Source organism: Mobula hypostoma, chromosome 2 (genome assembly GCF_963921235.1).
Source record: "Mobula hypostoma chromosome 2, sMobHyp1.1, whole genome shotgun sequence".
Classification (NCBI taxonomy): domain Eukaryota; kingdom Metazoa; phylum Chordata; class Chondrichthyes; order Myliobatiformes; family Myliobatidae; genus Mobula; species Mobula hypostoma.
In genome coordinates this window covers 117,805,241-117,820,794 of record NC_086098.1, presented here as the reverse complement: position 1 = coordinate 117,820,794, position 15,554 = coordinate 117,805,241, and the positions used below count along the sequence as shown (strand labels likewise).

Sequence of the window (15,554 nt, the reverse complement as noted above, 5' to 3'; positions counted from 1 at the left end):
CACTCTATCCCTCCGTGACCTCCCCAGTCCCTCACCTCATTCTCCGACCTCCGCGGACAAAGCGAGTCGAGCTCGTCGAAGAAGATGACGCAGGGGGCGGAGTTTCGGGCCCGCTGGAAAACCTGGCGCACGGCTCGTTCGCTTTCACCCACGTACTGTAGGTACAAGCAGACAGGGTGAGGGTGAGGGAGAAACGGGAGGGAGGGAGGGAGAGGGTGTGAGGCAAAGGAGGTCAGGAGTTGGGAAAGCAGGGAGAGAGAAGAGGTGCAAGGAGTTGGAGGTGGAGGGGAGGAGAGAGTAGATGGGAGAGAGTGCGGACGGGGGTGGGGGGAGAGAGTGCGGACGGGGGGTGGGGGGAGAGAGTGCGGACGGGGGGGTGGGGGGAGAGAGTGCGGACGGGGGGTGGGGGGGGAGAGAGAGCGGACAGTGGGGAAAGTTTGGGGAAAAGGTGGAAGGGAGGGGAGAGGAGGGGATGGGGATGGGGAGAGTGGGGAGGAGAGGGTGGACACGTGTGTATTGGGTATCTGAGCTGCTGCCCCTCTGGCCACGACTCACCATGTTTAGCAGCTCGGGCCCTTTCACTGAGATGAAGTTCAGTCCGGACTCATTGGCCACTGCCTGCAGAAGAGGGAAAGGTGTGGAACAAACAAAGCAATGGACTATCTCAGCGGGTTGAGACGTTTCATCGGGATCACATCCCTCTGCAGATGCTGCCTGAGACACTGGGTTTCTGCAACAGCTCGTACCTTGCTGCGGCAGCCTCGTGTCTGTAACACACTGACACCTCGTGAGAACACAAGGGTCAGGACCAGGAAGCAGACAAACAGTCTGCTAGCCCAGTCCTCCATTCATCAATACCATTGCCGTAATTTGCTCAGGGACTCCTTCCACGTGCTTTAACCTGTCTCTATGGTGAAGTAGCCACATCACAGTCCCAAACGGCCAGCTCTGACATCTCCAGCTGTGCCCCTGGGTCCCAGACATCTCACACAAGGGAGACATTGCCCATGCACCCAGACTATCAGGTCTGTAGACTTCAACAATATCTCAAAACACAAACAAAGACCCAGTCTAAAACGTGTCCTCACTGTGTGAGCCCGTACAGGCTGACAGCGCGGTGAAACGTGTCCTCACTGTGTGAGCCCGTACAGGCTGACAGCGCGGTGAAACGTGTCCTCACTGTGTGAGCCCGTACAGGCTGACAGCGCGGTAAAACGTGTCCTCACTGTGTGAGCCCGTACAGGCTGACAGCGCGGTGAAACGTGTCCTCACTGTGTGAGCCCGTACAGGCTGACAGCGCGGTAAAACGTGTCCTCACTGTGTGAGCCCGTACAGGCTGACAGCGCGGTGAAACGTGTCCTCACTGTGTGAGCCCGTACAGGCTGACAGCGCGGTGAAACGTGTCCTCACTGTGTGAGCCCGTACAGGCTGACAGCGCGGTAAAAGGTGTCCTCACCGTGTGAGCCCGTACAGGCTGACAGCGCGGTAAAAGGTGTCCTCACCGTGTGAGTCCGTACAGGCTGACAGCGCGGTAAAAGGTGTCCTCACTGTGTGAGCCCGTACAGGCTGACAGCGCGGTAAAACGTGTCCTCACTGTGTGAGCCCGTACAGGCTGACAGCGCGGTGAAACGTGTCCTCACTGTGTGAGCCCGTACAGGCTGACAGCGCGGTGAAACGTGTCCTCACTGTGTGAGCCCGTACAGGCTGACAGCGCGGTAAAAGGTGTCCTCACCGTGTGAGTCCGTACAGGCTGACAGCGCGGTAAAAGGTGTCCTCACTGTGTGAGCCCGTACAGGCTGACAGCGCGGTAAAAGGTGTCCTCACTGTGTGAGCCCGTACAGGCTGACAGCGCGGTAAACCGTGTCCTGTGTGAGCCCGTACAGGCTGACAGCGCGGTAAACCGTGTCCTGTGTGAGCCCGTACAGGCTGACAGCGCGGTAAACCGTGTCCTGTGTGAGCCCGTACAGACTGACAGCGCGGTAAACCGTGTCCTGTGTGAGCCCGTATAGACTGACAGCGCGGTAAACCATGTCCTGTGTGAGCCCGTACAGACTGACAGCGCGGTAAACCGTGTCCTGTGTGAGCCTGTACAGACTGACAGCGCGGTAAACCGTGTCCTGTGTGAGCCTGTACAGACTGACAGCGCGGTAAACCGTGTCCTCACTGTGTGAAGCTCAACAACTGGTCCTGGAGCCAATCCATAGATCCTGGGTGAATTCACTCAATGGCAGTAAACACTTTCTCAGCTTTGGACCAAGAGTTTTCCCAAAGAGGTTGGAGTTCTGTGGGTCTACACATCAGTGAGTCCACTACACACCCAGCATCACCCACTGTACAGTCCAATACACACACAGTATCACCCACTGTACAGTGCAATACACACCCAGCATCACCCACCGTACAGTCCAATACACACCCAGCATCACCCACCGTACAGTCCAATACACACCCAGCATCACCCACTATACAGTCCAATACACACCCAGCATCACCCACTGTACAGTCCAATACACACCCAGTATCACCCACTGTACAGTCCACTACACACCCAGCATCACCCACTGTACAGTCCAATACACACATCACCCACTGTACAGTCCACTATACACCCAGCATCACCCACTGTACAGTCCAATACACACCCAGTATCACCCACTGTACAGTCCAATACACACATCACCCACTGTACAGTCCAATACACACCCAGCATCACCCACTGTACAGTCCACTACACACCCAGCATCACCCACTGTACAGTCCAATACACACATCACCCACTGTACAGTCCAATACACACCCAGTATCACCCACTGTACAGTCCAATACACACCCAGCATCACCCACTGTACAGTCCAATAGACACTCAGCATCATCCACTGTACAGTCCAATACACACCCAGCATCACCCACTGTACAGTCCACTACACACCCAGTATCACCCAGTGTACAGTCCAATACACACCCAGCATCACCCACTGTACAGTCCAATACACACCCAGCATCACTCACTGTACAGTCCAATACACACATCACCCACTGTACAGTCCAATACACACCCAGCATCACCCACTGTACAGTCCAATACACACCCAGCATCACTCACTGTACAGTCCAATACACACCCAGCATCACCCACTGTACAGTCCAATACACACCCAGCATCACCCACTGTACAGTCCAATACACACCCAGCATCACTCACTGTACAGTCCACTACACACCCAGTATCACCCAGTGTACAGTCCAATACACACCCAGCATCACCCACTGTACAGTCCAATACACACCCAGCATCACTCACTGTACAGTCCAATACACACATCACCCACTGTACAGTCCAATACACACCCAGTATCACCCACTGTACAGTCCAATACACACATCACCCACTGTACAGTCCACTACACAACAGCATTGCAAGTTACAACACAAAATATAAAAATCTGAGTATTGCAAGGTGGAGAAACGAGTCAGGTCGTGCCCCTTGTTCACTGGGAAATCGGATGTCGAAGAGGACGTGGCTGTTGCTGAACACTGACTGTGTGATCAGGTTCTGGTGTGATTCCTGCCGGACTCGCCCAGTCACTGCAGACCGCAGGACACAAGGCACTCACCTTGGCCAGCAGGGTCTTCCCGCAGCCCGGTGGCCCAGCCAGCAGCACGCCAGCCGGGCTCGACAACCCGAGCACCTGGAACTGCTCCGAATGTCGGAGAGGGGCCTGGCAGAGAGAAAGAAAGGGCTCGAGTTACAACAGAAGCATTTCTTGGGAGAATTATAGGCAGACCTCGATCAGCAGATACGTGCACTGAGGACTGACAGATGGCTTCTCAATCCAGGGAAACGCTGGGAGATGAAACAAGGGTAGGACTTGTGCAGTGAACGGTGGGACGCCGGGGTGCGATGGGGAACGGAGGGACTTAGCAATGCCAGTGCAGGAGAGACTGAAGACAGCCTGCCTTCATCAGGGCAACGAGTATGCAGTTGTACAAGACACTGGTCAAGCTGCACTTGGAGAGGCGGAGGGGGCACTGAGGTATACAAGATCATAAGAGGCATAGACAGGGTGAAAGCAGTCTTTTTCCCAGCGAGGGGCATTGCTGGAAGACAAGAGACATGAGATTTAAAAGGGAGATTGGGGCAGCTGCTTCACACAAAGGCTGGTGTGTATTTGGAATGAACTGTCTGAAACAGTCAACAATGATGGAAACCCATCAACATGGATCGGACAGGGTTAAACGACTCTGGGCCAAACACAGGCAGGTGGGACTAGCTGACTGGGTGACTGCTGGTATCGACGGGCCGGGCCGAAAGGTCCATTTCTGTGCTGTATCTCTCGAACATGACTAGCCTGTCTGCCGCCTCGGCATCAGTGACAGGCAAGGTGGATTAACGGGAGGTGGGTGACAGGCTGAATGACCTGCCTGCGGAGCATTCTAGCCAGAGAAAGTCGTACAGCACGAAACAGACCCTTCAGCCCAGCTGGTGTATGCTGACCAAGGTGCCTCTCTGACCTCATGTTTGGTCCACGTTCCTTCCCGATCCAGGCACACTGCTGAAGGAAAATGACAGACAGGGGTGACCCTTGTAGAAATGCAGCGGGAAGGGATGGAGAACTGGCTCAGGGAGAGGGTGGATTAAAGGATTAAAGGTGGCAGGGGAGGGGAGGGGAGAGGGATGGGGGAATGGAAAAGGAGGAGGTGCAGGTCTAGAAAGTGGATGAAACTCTCTTCGAAGGCGGCTTCAATAGCATTCAAGAAGTCAACAGCAAACAGGACACGGCAGTGCACACACAACTGCTCAATTGCTAACTGCACCACTGGGCAGACAGCAGCAGCAGTTCACCAAAACTCCCCCAAACCCACCATCTCTATCAGCTTGGAAGTACTTTGCTGTTTGTGGGTCAGAATCCTGGATTGCTCTCCCTAACAGCATGCAGACAGACCCATCAGTCAATACATTGCAGCCGCCCCTCACCACCACACTAGGGATGCTGGCTCTGCCTCTGCAGCCCACGTCCCGTGAGTGAGAATAGATGAGCCTTGCAGAATATAAAATCCGAAGTGCAGTACCAGAATGGCCATGGTCAGTTCCTCACGGATCTCCTCCAGCGCTCCAATATCGGCCCAGGTCACATCCGGCACAGTGGCAAAGCCCTCCCGCTTGGCAGAAGGCTGAACCACTGACAGGGAGCCGGTGAAATCCATCATCTCTATCCGTAGCTCCTGCAGATCCTGGTCTGGCAGAGGAGCCGTGTCCCTGAGCACAGCCCGTAACCGCTGCAGCTTACCCTGAGGGAGCAAACGGGACACAGCCGTCAGAGGCAGCACCCTGGGCCAAGGGAGCAGGAACGGAGCGAGGGGAGGCTGGGAGTTGTGCAGTCAAGTAACCTTGTCCTTCCCACCCGACCCCAAACAATAATCTCCACCCCAACCCTAAATCCACCCAACAAACTCACCTGTTTACTCTCAGTCTGACTCGAAACCCACTTCTACACCCCAATCCCCTGCCTGATCCTATACCCCCTAGCCCAACCCTAAGCCACCTTTACCCTCTGTAATCCTAAACCCATAACCCCCAGACTTCCTGACCCTAGACCCACTTCCCAATATAATTTTTGACTCCTGGTATAACATACCCAGTCCTGATCCCAGATAGCACCCTGGTGCATTTCCTCTTCACCCTGTCCGGTACAATTATATTGTTAATTGTGGCAAACAGAGCTGTATACTGTACCCTGTCACCTAAATACTGGTTTATTAAGCTGTTGATACATTCTGTGCCCTGGCTAATGAATCCAAGTACCCTTCCTGCCCTCATTACCAGCTTACGCAGATGCTGTGTCACTTCAGTGAATCCTTGGATTGTATCCCAAGGTGCCCTGATCCTCACTACTCCCTGTAGCCCTACCATTCATTGTGTGTGTCCTGGCCCACTCGCCCTCCTAAAGTGCATCAGGATTCAACTCCTTTTGCTGTTTTATCAGAAGAAAATCAATCTTGCTATCAGTAACAGCACAAATTTTTCATGTTATCCGTAAACTTCCAAACACCTATGCTTATTTCCAAACTGTTACTGTATAATGAGGGTGTCAGCTCACATCCCAGTGGTACATTGTTGGTCATAGACTCCAGTCATTAAAAACAAACCACTACTAACACCCTCTACCTATTACCAAGACAACTTTGGATCCAGCCTTCCAACTTTTCTCAAACTTCAGGACAAGTCTCTCAAGTGGGACATGTCAATGGCCAAAGTGAAGTCTACATAAACAGCACAACTCTTGAGATCACATTTTGTTAGCTCTTTCAAAAATTCAGCCAGATAGTATCTCCCCCTACCAAGGCCGGCTGACTATCTTCAATCAATCACTGCATTTCCAAGTACAAATTCATCCTGTTTTACAGTAATCTCCCTACCACAGACATTAGACTAACTGGTTTGAATAAAGTGATGATTTTTGCTATTCTCCAGCCAACTGGTACCTGACCCGTGGCCAGTGAAGATCTGACTATCTCTCAAAGCCTCACTAATCACTCCACCTACCCAAACAGCAGCCCAAGATACAACACACTCGTCTTGGAGAATTATTACCATTTCAGCCCATAATATCTACTTTTTCATTTTCACCATTCCCTCCTTGAATTCTTCATCTACTATGTAATTCTCCTCTGGTCCCAGGGATAGATTCACCCTTTGGTCCATAATGGACCCTACCCCTAACCTACTAAACCTTTTACCCTAATGTACTGATAAGATTTTCCTTCTCCTGTCCACTCATGACATTTCAAGCTCCCTCTATGACTTCTGATCTTTTTAGTTACCCCTATTGTGTCGAAGGCTATCCCCCTGCTCAAAACCTGTCACTTTTTAAGTGTAGAGGGAGATTTACAATGTGTCCAAACCATCCAGTCTTGGGAGTGTACATGGGACCCTGTAGAAAGAGTTTCACTGTGTCGGTCACTGGGAGTGTGTGATGAGACTGTAGTCAGAGGGTCACTCTGTGTCTGACCCCTGGAGTGTGTGATAGGACTGTAGAGAGAGATTCACTCTGTGTTTGACCCCTGGAGAGTGTGATAGGAGTGTAGAGAGAGATTCACTCTGTGTCTGACCCCTGGAGTGTGTGATAGGACTTTAGAGAGAGGGTTACTGTGTTTGACCTCTGAAGTGTGTGACAGGACTTTAGAGAGAGGGCCATTGTGTTTGACCTCTGGAGTGTGTGATGGGACGGTGACCCTGGAGGGTAACCCTGACTCCTGGAGTGTGTGATAGGACTGTAGAGAGGAGGGTCACTGCCTGTCTCGTGGATTTGTGTGGGTATTGGGACAATTGATTCCTCACCATCTCAGTCTCCTGCAACTGCCCCGTGCTGTTCTGTCCCATATCAGATCCCTGGGACTCGAGCTCCTTGTGCTGGATCAGTACGCGGTTGACGGCGCTGATGGCTGCCTCACGGCACAGAGCCATGAGATCAGCTCCCACGTACCCTGGCGTCAAGCGGGCCAGCTCCTGAAAATCAAACGACTCTGACAGTCTCAGCTTCCGGCACAAGGTCCGCAGAATCCTGGGGGGAGACAGGCATTGCTCGGTGAAGGACAGTACTGGAGGCAGGCAGTGAATTACAGGCTGCCTGTGACATCTAACCCTGCGCTCTGACCCCTGAGGAGGGGAGGGGGAGGTTTGAAAGGACAGAGAGTGAGAATGTGCAGGACACACCAGACCTCAGACTAGACACTCACTGCTCCCGTGCTCCCTCGCTGGGAATGCCCAGGCAGATTTCCCGGTCAAACCGGCCAGCCCTTCGGAGTGCCGGGTCCAAAGAGTCCGGTCGGTTGGTGGCACCGATGACCAGAACCTGTGTGGAGACAGCCATGGCGTTCAAATCTGTAAAGAGAGAGATGTGGTCAGCCTGAAGCCGGATTCAGAACCGCCTCGGCCCCTGAAATCCAGCCGCACAAGCTCCCCGCCCCCGCCCCCGCCCGGAGGGCTCTTGCCCACTGACTCACTGTCCAGGCAGGCGAGCATCTGAGCCACAATTCGTCGCTCCATGTCCTTTGAGGCAAACTCCCGCTTGGGTGAGATGGCGTCGATCTCGTCAATGAAGATGATACACGGAGCCTGGAGCTGGAGGAGGTCAGGTACAGGTGAAGGGAGGCACTGGGCACGGGTGGGGGGGAGCGTTGGTCGCAGATGAGGGGGCAGTCGGGTGAGGAGGTGGCCAGGCGGGCGGAGGGGGGCCAGTCGGGAGAGGAGGGGGCCAGGCGGGCGGGGGGGGCCAGTCGAGAGAGGAGGGGGCTAGGCGGGCGGGGGGGGGCCCAGTCGGGAGAGGAGGGGGCCAGGCGGGTGGGGCCAGTCGGGAGAGGAGGGGGCCAGGCGGGCGGGCCAGCCGGGAGAGGAGGGGGCCAGGCGGGCGGGCCAGCCGGGAGAGGAGGGGGCCAGGCGGGCGGGGGGGGCCCAGTCGGGAGAGGAGGGGGCCAGGTGGGTGGGGCCAGTCGGGAGAGGAGGGGGCCAGGCAGGCGGGGGGGGGCCAGTCGGGAGAGGAGGGGGCCAGTCGGACGGAGGTGAGGGGGTGTCGGGCGTTGGTGGGGTGGGTGTTGGGCATGGGTGAGGTAGAGTTGACCGGGGAGTGAGTTAGAGGTAAAAGGGGGTTCAGTAGGAAGACTTTGACCACACTGGCCCCACAGAAAGCCCTCCCACAACCCCACAGCCACTACTCACCACGGCCTCTTCAAACAGCTCCCGCAACTTCTGCTCTGACTCTCCGGACACACCAGACACGATCTCTGTGGCCACCACCTTCAGCAGGGGCAGTTCCAGCTCCTAGTGATGGACCAGGTGTCAGAGGAATCTATCCAGTGAGATCCCAATGGATATTCCCAATCATAACCAACACGGGTGGGACACTCAGGCTGAGAGCAGGAGGGGATGGGAAATTCCCGGTGAGATCGGGAGGGTCGGGACGGGACAATCCTGGTGAGATCGGGAGGGGTCAGGACGGGACAATCCCGGTGAGATCGGGAGGGGATGGGACAATCATGGTGAGATCGGGAGGGGACGGGACAATCCCGGTGAGATCGAGAGGGGATGGGACAATCCTGGTGAGATCGGGAGGGGCCGGGACGGGACAATCCCGGTGAGATCGGGAGGGGAGGGGACGGGACCATCCCGGTGAGATCGGGAGGGGCCGGGACGGGGCCATCCCAGTGAGATCCGGAGGGGACGGGACGATCCCAGTGAGATCGGGACGGGATGGGACGGGACGATCCTGGTGAGATCGGGAGGGGACGGGATGGGAAAATCCCGGTGAGATCGGGAGGGGACGGGACAATCCTGGTGAGATCGGGAGGGGACGAGACAGGACAATCCCGGTGAGGTCGGGAGGGGACGGGACAATCCTGGTGAGATCGGGAGGGGACGAGACAGGACAATCCCGGTGAGGTCGGGACGGGACGGGACAATCCCGGTGAGATCGGGAGGGGACGGGACGGGACAATCCCGGTGAGATCGGGACAGGAGGAGATGGGACAATCCCGGTGAGATCCGGAGGGGATGGGACAATCCCGGTGAGATCGGGAGGGGACGGGACGGGACAATCCCGGTGAGATCGGGACAGGAGGTGATGGGACAATCCCGGTGAGATCGGGAGGGGATGGGACAATCCCGGTGAGATCGGGATGGGACAATCCTGGTGAGATCCAGAGGGGACGGGACGGGAAAATCCCGGTGAAATCAGTAGGGGACGGGACGGGACAATCCCGGTAAGATCAGGAAGGGAGGAGACGGGACGATCCCAGTGAGATCGGGAGGGGATGGGACAACCCCGTGAGATCGAGATGGGAGGGGACAGTACGATCCCGGTAAGATCAGGAAGGGAGGAGACGGGACAATCCCAGTGAGATTGGGAGGAGACAGGACAGGACAATCCCAGTGAGATCGGGATAGGACGGGACGGGACAGGACAATCCCGGTAAGATCGGGAAGGGAGGAGACGGGACGATCCCGGTGAGATCGGGAGGGGAGGGGACGGGACGATCCCGGTGAGATCGGGAGGGGAGGGGACGGGACCATCCCGGTGAGATCAGGAGGGGCCGGGACGGGACCATCCTGGTGAGATCCAGAGGGGACGGGACGGGAAAATCCCAGAGAGATCGGGAGGGGACGGGACGGGACAATCCCGGTGAGATCAGGAGCGGACGGAACGGGACAATCCCGGTGAGATCGGGAGGGGACGGGACGGGACAGGATGGGATGATCCCGGTGAAATCGGGGAGGGGACAGGATGGGACAATCCCGGTGAGATCGGGACAGGACAGGATGGGACAATCCCGGTGAGATCCGGAGGGGATGGGACGGGACAATCCCCGTGAGATCCGGAGGGGACGGGACAATTCCGGTGAGATCGGGAGGGGACAGGACGGGATGATCCCGGTGAGATCGGGATGGGACGGGACAATCCCGGTGAGGTCGGGAGGGATAGGATGGGACGATTCCAGTGGGACCGTGAGGATACAGGACATTTCCGGAGAAAGTGAATGGGGACTGGACATTGCAGGTCAGAGGAGGAGGGGAGTGCTACAAGATATGCTGAGAGTAGCCACCCCCATTACTTACCCCAGCAATGGCCTGTGCCAGCAGAGACTTCCCACAGCCCGGAGGCCCATGCAACAGGAACCCACGGGGAGGCTGCACCCCCAGCTGCTCGTACACCTCCGGGTGTCTCAGATGGATGAGCAGTTCGCACACCTCCTGGGGAGAGAGAGGGAGAGAAGGAGATGGGTGGGTGCATGGAGGGGGAAGGGGAGAGTGAGAAAAGAGAAAGGCTCACAATGTCACCCATCTCCTCCACACAACTCACAGGGAAAAGGTGAGGGGGTTATCTGTCATCACTCTCACCCCACATCTGTGGAGGGAGGGAGGGAGGCAGGGAATGAGGGAGAGGGTAAGAATGCCTCATCACATCCTGTCACCCAGCAATGGGTGTATGTGTGTCTCTCTCTCACACACACACACACACACACACACACACACACACACACAGTCACGCTGACTACACATCATTCTCTCTGCTCTCGGCAGCCATCTCATTCCCTGCAGCTCTCATCGCTGACACTACTAGTGGAAAGGTTAAGAGCGAGTGGGAGTGGGAGAGTATCGAGGTCGGGTGAGGGAGGCGAGGACTGAGAGCGAAGGAGTGAACATGCCTGTTGCTGTCTGCGCCAGGGCAGACACACGTCCCGTATCACCGTCAGGACAGACACACGACCCGTCTCACCATCGGGACAGACACAACACCCGTCTCACCTTCAGTACAGACACACGACCCGTCCCACCTTCAGTACAGACACACGACCCGTCTCACCTTCGGGACAGACACACGTCCCGTCCCACCTTCGGGACAGACACACGACGCGTCCCACCTTCATTACAGACACACGACCCATCTCACCTTCGGGACAGACACACGACCCGTCCCACCTTCAATACAGACACATGACCTATCTCACCTTCAGGACAGACACACGACCCGTCGCACCTTCGGGACAGACACATGACCCCTCGCACCTTCATTACAGACACACGACCCGTCCCACCTTCGGCACAGACACACGACCCGTCCCACCTTCGGTACAGACACACGACCCCGTCTCACCTTCGGTACAGACACACGACCCGTCCCACCTTCGGCACAGACACACGACCCGTCCCACCATCGGGACAGACACACGACCCGTCCCACCTTCGGGACAGACACACGACCCGTCTCACCTTCGGGACAGACACACGACCCGTCTCACCTTCAGTACAGACACACGACCCATCTCACCTTCAGGACAGACACACGACCCATCTCACCTTCATTACAGACACACGACCCGTCCCACCTTCGGGACAGACACACGACCCGTCCCACCTTCAGTACAGACACACGACCCGTCTCACCTTCATTACAGACACACGACCCGTCGCACCTTCGGGACAGACACACGACCCGTCCCACCTTCGGGACAGACACACGACCCGTCCCACCTTCGGGACAGACACACGACCCGTCCCACCTTCAGGGCAGACACACGACCCATCCCACCTTCAGGGCAGACACACGACCCGTAGCACCTTCAGTACAGACACACGACCCATCTCACTTTCGGGACACACGACCCATCCCACCTTCAGTACAGACACACGACCCGTCCCACCTTCAGGGCAGACACACGACCCGTCACACCTTCAGTGCAGTCACACGACCCGTCCCACCTTCAGTACAGACACACGACCCGTCTCACCTTCAGTACAGACACACAACCCGTCCCACCTTCGGGACAGACACACGACCCGTCCCACCTTCAGTACAAACACACGACCCGTCGCACCTTCGGGACAGACACACGACCCATCGCACCTTCAGCGCAGACACACGACCCATCCCACCTTCGGGGCAGACACACGACCCGTCTCACCTTCGGGGCAGACACACGACCCGTCTCACCTTCGGGGCAGACACAAGACCCGTCTCACCTTCAGGACAGACACACGACCCGTCTCACCTTCAGGACAGACACACGACCCGTCTCACCTTCATTACAGACACACGACCCGTCCCACCTTCGGGACAGACACACGACCCGTCCCACCTTCAGTACAGACACACGACCCGTCGCACCTTCGGGACAGACACACGACCCGTCGCACCTTCGGGACAGACACACGACCCGTCCCACCTTCAGTACAGACACACGACCCATCCCACCTTCGGGGCAGACACACGACCCGTCCCACCTTCGGGGCAGACACACGACCCGTCCCACCTTCAGGACAGACACATGACCCATCGCACCTTCATCACAGACACACGACCCGTCTCACCTTCGGGACAGACACACGATGCGTCCCACCTTCGGGACAGACACACGACCCGTCCCACCTTCGGCACAGACACACGACGCGTCCCACCTTCGGGACAGACACACGACGCGTCCCACCTTCGGGACAGACACACGACCCGTCCCACCTTCGGCACAGACACACGACGCGTCCCACCTTCGGGACAGACACACGACCCGTCCCACCTTCGGGACAGACACACGACCCGTCCCACCTTCGGCACAGACACACGACGCGTCCCACCTTCGGGACAGACACACGACCCGTCCCACCTTCGGCACAGACACACGACCCGTCCCACCTTCGGCACAGACACACGACCCGTCCCACCTTCGGTACAGACACACGACCCGTCTCACCTTCATTACAGACACACGACCCGTCTCACCTTCATTACAGACACACGACCCGTCCCACCTTCGGGACAGACACACGACCCGTCCCACCTTCAGGGCAGACACACGACCCGTCCCACCTTCAGGGCAGACACACGACCCGTAGCACCTTCAGTACAGACACACGACCCATCTCACCTTCGGGACAGACACACGACCCATCCCACCTTCTGTACAGACACACGACCCGTCCCACCTTCAAGGCAGACACACGACCCGTCCCACCTTCAGTGCAGTCACACGACCCGTCCCACCTTCAGTACAGACACACGACCCGTCTCACCTTCAGTGCAGACACACAACCCGTCGCACCTTCACCACAGACACACGACCCATCCCACCTTCAGCGCAGACACACGACCCGTCTCACCTTCGGGGCAGACACACGACCCGTCTCACCTTCAGGACAGACACACGACCCGTCCCACCTTCATTACAGACACACGACCCGTCTCACCTTCGGGACAGACACACGACCCGTCCCACCTTCGGGACAGACACACGACCCGTCCCACCTTCGGGGCAGACACACGACCCGTCCCACCTTCGGGGCAGACACACGACCCGTCCCACCTTCGGGACAGACACACGACCCATCGCACCTTCATTACAGACACACGACCCGTCCCACCTTCGGCACAGACACATGACCCGTCCCACCTTCGGTACAGACACACGACCCCGTCTCACCTTCAGTACAGACACACGACCCGTCCCACCTTCGGCACAGACACACGACCCGTCCCACCATCGGGACAGACACACGACCCGTCCCACCTTCGGGACAGACACACGACCCGTCTCACCTTCGGGACAGACACACGACCCGTCTCACCTTCAGGACAGACACACGACCCATCTCACCTTCATTACAGACACACGACCAGTCCCACCTTCGGGACAGACACACGACCCGTCCCACCTTCAGTACAGACACACGACCTGTCTCACCATCATTACAGACACACGCCCCGTCGCACCTTCGGGACAGACACACGACCCGTCCCACCTTCGGGACAGACACACGACCCGTCCAACCTTCAGTACAGACACACAACCCGTCCCACCTTCGGGGCAGACACACGACCCGTCCCACCTTCGGGGCAGACACACGACCCATCCCACCTTCGGGACAGACAGATGACCCATCGCACCTTCATCACAGACACACGACCCGTCCCACCTTCGGGACAGACACACGACGCGTCCCACCTTCGGGACAGACACACGACCCGTCTCACCTTCAGTGCAGACACACAACCCGTCGCACCTTCATTACAGACACACGACCCATCCCACCTTCAGCGCAGACACACGACCCGTCTCACCTTCAGGGCAGACACACGACCCGTCTCACCTTCGGGGCAGACACACGACCCGTCTCACCTTCGGGACAGACACACGACCCGTCTCACCTTCATTACAGACACACGACCCGTCTCACCTTCATTACAGACACACGACCCGTCCCACCTTCGGGACAGACACACGACGCGTCCCACCTTCGGGGCAGACACACGACCCGTCTCACCTTCGGGACAGACACACGACCCGTCTCACCTTCATTACAGACACACGACCCGTCCCACCTTCGGGACAGACACACGACCCGTCCCACCTTCAGTACAAACACACGACCCGTCCCACCTTCATTACAGACACACGACCCGTCTCACCTTCATTACAGACACACGACCCGTCTCACCTTCATTACAGACACACAACCCGTCCCACCTTCGGGACAGACACACGACCCGTCCCACCTTCAGTACAAACACACGACCCGTCGCACCTTCGGGACAGACACACGACCCGTCGCACCTTCATTACAGACACACGACCCGTCGCACCTTCGGGACAGACACACGACCCGTCCCACCTTCAGTACAGACACACGACCCGTCCCACCTTCGGGGCAGACACACGACCCGTCCCACCTTCGGGGCAGACACACGACCCGTCCCACCTTCATTACAGACACACGACCCGTCTCACCTTCATTACAGACACACGACCCGTCGCACCTTCGGGACAGACACACGACCCGTCCCACCTTCGGGACAGACACACGACCCGTCCCACCTTCGGGACAGACACACGACCCGTCCCACCTTCAGGGCAGACACACGACCCATCCCACCTTCAGGGCAGACACACAACCCGTAGCACCTTCAGTGCAGACACACGACCCATCTCACCTTCGGGACACACGACCCATCCCACCTTCAGTACAGACACACGACCCGTCCCACCTTCAGGGCAGACACACGACCCGTCAC

At 57.4% G+C, this 15,554-nt stretch overlaps 1 protein-coding gene across 4 annotated transcripts in view; it reads right to left on the bottom strand.

The window, feature by feature from the left end:
• The window catches only part of nvl (nuclear VCP like), a 162,123-nt gene that overhangs the window by 24,759 nt on the left and 121,810 nt on the right, over window positions 1-15,554 (bottom strand). For all 4 annotated transcript variants that reach the window (XM_063040507.1, XM_063040509.1, XM_063040508.1 and 1 more), the window contains 9 exons: window positions 10,610-10,744; window positions 8,717-8,818; window positions 8,005-8,122; window positions 7,738-7,882; window positions 7,340-7,562; window positions 5,071-5,289; window positions 3,615-3,719; window positions 556-618; window positions 36-155 (listed from right to left, as the gene is read on the bottom strand). In XM_063040507.1, the coding sequence (XP_062896577.1) occupies window positions 36-155; window positions 556-618; window positions 3,615-3,719; window positions 5,071-5,289; window positions 7,340-7,562; window positions 7,738-7,882; window positions 8,005-8,122; window positions 8,717-8,818; window positions 10,610-10,744 (1,230 nt within the window). The remainder of the gene's footprint in view (window positions 1-35; window positions 156-555; window positions 619-3,614; window positions 3,720-5,070; window positions 5,290-7,339; window positions 7,563-7,737; window positions 7,883-8,004; window positions 8,123-8,716; window positions 8,819-10,609; window positions 10,745-15,554) is intronic.